The 6,000-nt window shown below is 40.5% G+C and overlaps 1 protein-coding gene across 8 annotated transcripts in view; it reads right to left on the bottom strand.

Annotated features, from left to right (window-relative positions):
* Nucleotides 1-1,578: 1,578 nt before the first annotated feature.
* Nucleotides 1,579-6,000, bottom strand: part of ERG (v-ets avian erythroblastosis virus E26 oncogene homolog) — a 110,160-nt gene continuing 105,738 nt past the window's right edge. For all 8 annotated transcript variants that reach the window (XM_014938248.1, XM_014938250.1, XM_014938251.1 and 5 more), the window contains one exon: nt 1,579-4,048. In XM_014938248.1, the coding sequence (XP_014793734.1) occupies nt 3,528-4,048 (521 nt within the window). In that variant the 3' untranslated portion in view covers nt 1,579-3,527. The remainder of the gene's footprint in view (nt 4,049-6,000) is intronic.

Raw genomic sequence — 6,000 nt, 5'->3', positions numbered from 1 at the left:
AATGTGAACTAATCAGGGCCATGCTGTCCATGCATCCAGGTGCAAAATGGCAAAGAGGTCTCGGGGTCTGGCTGAGTCTCATATGAATGTCTCTCATGGTATGGATGCAGCTTCCTTGAGCATTTTGGCTGTACTGGGCCCATCTGTTTTCACGGCTGGGGCTAGGAACCAGGCCCCAAAGCTTTGGCCTCACTCTGGTCTTCCCAGCTCCCAGTTGCAGGGCCAGATCACAGGCAGTACACAGCAGAGACTACCATGGGTCCTCTGCCTGTTTTGCCTCTGCCAGTGCTCTGGGACACTGGGCTGGTCCTTGCCCTGTAGGGTAGCTGCTGCCCCTTCGGTAGGGATTCCCTGCAAGTAGCAGAGCCACAAATCCCCATGCAGCAGCAGTAAGGCCTCTCCGTCCTTCACTCTCCTCTTCATTCTCAGGGTCACAAAATCCATTTTTTCCAAGGCTCCTGGAAAGCTGTGAGCTGGTCCTGGAGAAAGGTGGAGTTTTAGGGCTGGTATCCTGGGCTCCTTCGCCAGCGAGCTATCCATGGCCTACTGTAGGATTTTGCTTTTTTTCATGAGGGGTCTCCATCACATCATCTGCTGTGACTCCATTCCTGTCCCAGGATTTGAACCCTTCCCTTTAACATCAGGATGTTGTTCCCATTGCAAATGATAGCAGCCAGGCAACACAATCTGGAAATCCTGCAGGCAGCTCTGTGAGCACTGGGGATGCTTTTGAGGCCTCCAGGCACGTCCTTGCCAATCTAAACAAAGACGGTTGTTTTATCTGGATTTTTAAGTGTTTAATTAAAAGGTGGTTCAACAATACACTTACCGTTTTTTGAGCTGAAAGTACACATGAAGTAGATAGCAAGCATCTGTAGATGTATTTCCACTGAAAGGCAAACTATTATTCTTATAGTCAGCATGTAGGTGTGCCTACCATAACTTTCTAAAATAGTGAGTGACTAACCTTTTCCAAGAGTTCAGTTTTTCTAACCTTTCTGTGCATTTTTATTTTTTAAAAGATACAGACTTACAGTGCTTATTTCCCAAACGATCACAAGGCTTATGATGCCACCGCTCTGGTCTCAAACATTAGTAATATAATCTTGTGCTTATAAACTGCCACCAAGACACCCATAACACAGGAATCTGGCAAGTAGGCTCCCATTGCACAGCACCGATTACTGCTCCACAAAAGGGATATGCAGAACACTTGCTATAAAACCTGAAGCCCCACCCATTTTGTCTGAAAAAGAGACAAAAGAATAGCAAAAAAGAGGGATACTCTTGGAGGTCTGAGCTCTCTTGGTCTCTGCAGTAAACATTGCCTGCTGTGGAGAGCCACTCATAAATGTCAGTGCAGATTTTCCAGAGCAGTTCTTCAGCTGGTCTTGCAAAAAAATGGAGTCATGCCATTAGGCACCAGATGTAGTTTTGGGGCCTAGGGTACAGTGTGGGAAGCCTCTAAATCTAGAACAGAAAGAAAACATCCTGCCCTTTGTAAACAGCCAGGATGAACTGCAATGACAAATTAACAAGTTACCATACACTCCATTCTAAAGTGAGGAATAATGGAAGTTATTCATTATTCACTTTATTTACTAATAATGATACAGTATGTAGTAGTAGTAAGGGGGCATGGTAATTCAACATAAGATCCAGTATGAAAATACATCTCAGGCTGAGATTATGCCGCATAATCAGATGGCAACAAAAGATAATTTCTGGGTATCAGTATTCTTCCTTAGAGGCCTCCTTTAGACTTCATTTTCTATCTTGGCCATGAAGTTGTCAAAGAATTGGGCATGGTTGCAATCTCTGGGCAAAAGAAGCTCAGGACAAGAATGGCAAGGCACTGTTTAAAAAGGGCTGCAAGCAGAACTCTCTGGAAAAGAAGACACACAGCACCTGTCCACTTTGAACTTAGGCTAAGCATTGCTGTTTGGTCCTACATTTTCATGATTGCCAGATTTCACAAAACAAAATGCCTAGCATATTTTTACATGGTGAGTAGGAGATCTGATAGGCGTGTCAGACACTAAAAATGCAAATGTAAATGCAAACTACAGTGTCAATCTGAATTGCCATGCTAGGCCAAGCTTATTTTATTACATACATTCTGCATTCTAAGTACTAATATGTTCATAATGTAAACATTAAGCATACAGAGTTAAAATTCAAGGCCACAATATTTTTGATTGTCCCTTTTTTGTGTCTTTGGTTGGCCGAGATCAACTCGTAGTGTATAAATGCATAAGTTATATAATAATTATATAAAAAGGAAAAAAATAACATTGACTTGTATACTTCATTCTGACAAACGCACAGCGTTCGCGACTCGATAAAGAAAAACTGGCGCCCGCCTAACAAAAATACTTAGATGATTTCTGATTTTGGCAGTCAGGGGTTGTCTCTTGCTTTAACCAATAGAAAACAAACTCCCTTAATAATGATGAGGTTCTAACTGGTAACTTTTAAATATCAAACACAATTCCAGTTTTGCTTTTTTTTAAAAAGAGATGCATATTCTGATTTCTGAATTCTTCTGCTTTTCCCTTTTTCCACTTTTTTTATTACTATAAAATCAAGTCTGTTCCTCCTGTAATACTGGGAATGGTGTGATACTGAGCAATATGTTTCACAAGTCCAAACAAGTGTTTCTTCACAGTCCCAACGCTACAAAGTTTTCAGTCTTTACAGTCTCTACCAGTAAAGAAGTTGCTTTTCTCCCATTCTCACCACCTTTGTCCTCCTCTTTCTCCTTTCTGCTTCCCCTGTCAGGTGCAGGCCTCTGATCTACAATCATACACTTGCCCTTCAGCACATTCTCATTTCCAATGTTTGGCTCAGGGTTCCTGTAATACTGTCAAGGAATCTTAAAGTTTGGGTTGTCTTCACAGTTTGAGTAGCTGATAACACTCCGACGAATGGAACGCATTTGATTTCAACCAGAACAGTGCTGTTATATTCCAAATCAGCTTCTACACTAAACCAGTCTCTTTTGATGATATGTCTTGATTTTTAAAATACAGGTAGGGTTTTTTCTTTTTTTTTTTTTTTTCCTTTTTTCCCTTCTTCCCCCCTCTTTTGTAATAACTCAGATATTGTATGTTAGGTCACTATATCCTTATATTGCTGTAGTATAGTCCCAGTTTTGCACTAGCAAGATATCGAACTTTACACATAAGCTTATCAACTTTTTAAGACCACTAGCTTTCGTAGGTTTTCCTTATCATTTCATGCTTTTACCTACAACAGTCTATTGTTTTTTGGTCCACAGAGTCGATGCCCATATACATTACATTTTAGTATCTTAATACTTCTTGAATACCTCCTTTAAATCCCTACTACAAAGAGTCTTTTTGACATCTATTTTTTAATGTGTTTTTTCCCAGCCAAACCTTCACTTGTCTCTTTAGGCACTTTTAATTCATGTACTCCAATAGAGTTCATTGCAATTCATCAGGGACTGTAGCCCAGTGAGAGTGTCCTTGTTTGCTTTTTCTGGTGATACTTTTTTTTCCCACTTAGTAGTAGGTGCCAAGATGAGAAGGCATATGAGCAGCTGGCAGCCTGGTATTGGGGTAGATACCTCCAGTTGGTGAATTCCAGTATGGATTAGGGGCAGCGAAAAAGCTGGATGATGTTACAGGCAAAGCAGGGGGGTGAGGAGCTACAAAGTTCATCTTCTGAGGGTGCGTATGATACGAGCTCATGTAGGGGAGGTCTGATGGGTATTTGTACATGGACGACTCTGGGGGGTGAGGCTGGAGAGCCTGAGCGATTCCTTGGAAATCAAACTTGTAGGCGTAGCGCTTACCATGAACCTTAGTCATAATATTTTTATCATAATAGTAGCGAAGCGCACGGCTGAGTTTGTCATAGTTCATGTTAGGCTTGCTTTTCCGCTCCCCCCAGCGTCGAGCCACTTCGTCGGGGTCGGTCATCTTGAACTCCCCGTTGGTGCCCTCCCAGGTGATGCAGTTGGAGTTGGAGCTGTCCGAGAGGAGCTCCAGCAGGAACTGCCATAGCTGTATCTGCCCACTCCCTGCGGGGGGAAACGAAATAGAAACGTCAGGACTAGTGACTAATAATGTTAAGACATCAGTTCTTCCAGCGTCTCACATAAGACCCTATTAGGAAATGTTGCAATGTTGGTTCCTACTTCTTACTCTTACTAGTCCCCTTTCTCCCAGCCGTGTCTCATGAAATCCTAAAGAGCAGAGATAATGGTAATGTGTCATGTTTTCCCTCATCTGAGTGGCAGAATGCCATTACATGGAGATTTAATAGTTACCTAATGTCATTCATTGTAGACAATTGATGGGGAAATAATACAGCACTCATTTAGGAAACTAATCTCTAAAGTTCAGGACAAACAGCTTTCACTTGCGTAATATTTTGCTTGTTCTCACAGCATTATGTTGCAACTAAATGTTCTCTGCTATGGAATAAGCCTACACAAAATGGAGAAGTTTAGAGAAAGCTGGGCTCGTGCCAAACCATATCATCCATTTGCAGCATTTGGGGAAATGCAGAACGGAAACTTATTAGCTTGCTGTTGCACTGCATACAACCATAGGGCAAAACATTTGCAAGAACAGTGAAAAGGTCCATAAAATACACTCTTATCATTGTTCTGTGTCAAACGAGTTTAAATGATTATCGAAGACTTAAAAAAGTTATTGTTGGTTTTTTGACAGTCGTCTGCCAATTTAATCTTAAAAAGAAAATAAGCAGTCTGCTGTCAACTTTGCAGAAGCGTGTTGCCCAGAGTTATGGGAACAAAATTTGACCATTTTAAGTAATTGAAAATAGATTTCAAAGGGCCTTGCCACTGATATCCATGTTAAAAGCTTAGCATTTCTTAATAAAGCAGCACTGAAATGATGCAAAATACAGCTGAAGCAGCTTGCAAGGCAATCTGTTTCACAAGGACAATGTCAGCAGAATTTGCCAACCAGCTTGTATGTGCTAACTTCTAAGTACATCTCTGACCAGGAATCGGTTGGGTTTCTTTTTTTTTTCCCAAACCAGATATGTGGGTATAATAAACAAGCTTTTCTTTAGAAAGCTTATAGTAGCAAATTATAATATCAAGCTAGAGTAGCATCTGAAATCCATTAGCAGTTTATACTTCAGTGCAACTGAAACCCATATTCGTTTAAATGATATTTATCCAAACTGTCCTTAATGAATTTCTTCTGTTCCATTAACATGCATTAAGTAAACAAACAAACAAAAGAATCCATGGTATGAGCAAGGCATGCAAGTTCTAATACACGAAACATAACAAGAGGATTAGCCTTTGAAAATCAATAAACAGTTCAGCACTGGACAAAACACACATTTTTTAATAAGCAATCCAACATATGTTCTAACATAAACACTTGCCTTCCAAATGTAATATATAGTCCTATGAAAATAAATGGTTGCTGTCAATTTCCTTTTAATGAGAGAGTAATTCCACCAATTTATAAACACACAAAACATGTTAAAGCACAAGAATGATGGTGTGCAGGAATTCCATATCCAAATGTTAAAAAAGTATCCCAATCCAGATAATGTTAGTATCTTCCACCGTAATGAAGGCTACCAAAGAGACACTTGGCAAAATTGTAAAAGCTGGTGTTTACTAACAAATTAAAGAGAGGTAGGCCCCCTGCTTCCAGTTCAGATCAGTGTCACCTGGAAACCCACTGCCTTAGGCCATTTGGAAAACACTATTCTTAATACTTGCTTAATTGCTTTCCTATGCCACGTAAAACTATTTAGAAAGTAAGCTAACCTAGAACTCTGTTTGATGTCACTAGGGATAAAGTGAAAGGAAATGGATCAGTATTTTGGCAATTTCATGCCTTAAAAAGCCACACGATTGTTGTAAGAAGAAATCGTGTTACTGGGGGTTGAGAAGACCTACAATGTGGAATAAGGAACGCTGTGCCCTGTAGCTGTTAAAGCAAGGGAAATAAGAAGTGGCAGGTAGAATGTCAGTCCATT

This window comes from Calidris pugnax, unplaced genomic scaffold (assembly GCF_001431845.1).
Source record: "Calidris pugnax isolate Ruff unplaced genomic scaffold, ASM143184v1 scaffold25, whole genome shotgun sequence".
Lineage (NCBI taxonomy): Eukaryota > Metazoa > Chordata > Aves > Charadriiformes > Scolopacidae > Calidris > Calidris pugnax.
This window is presented reverse-complemented; position numbering and strand designations above follow the sequence as displayed.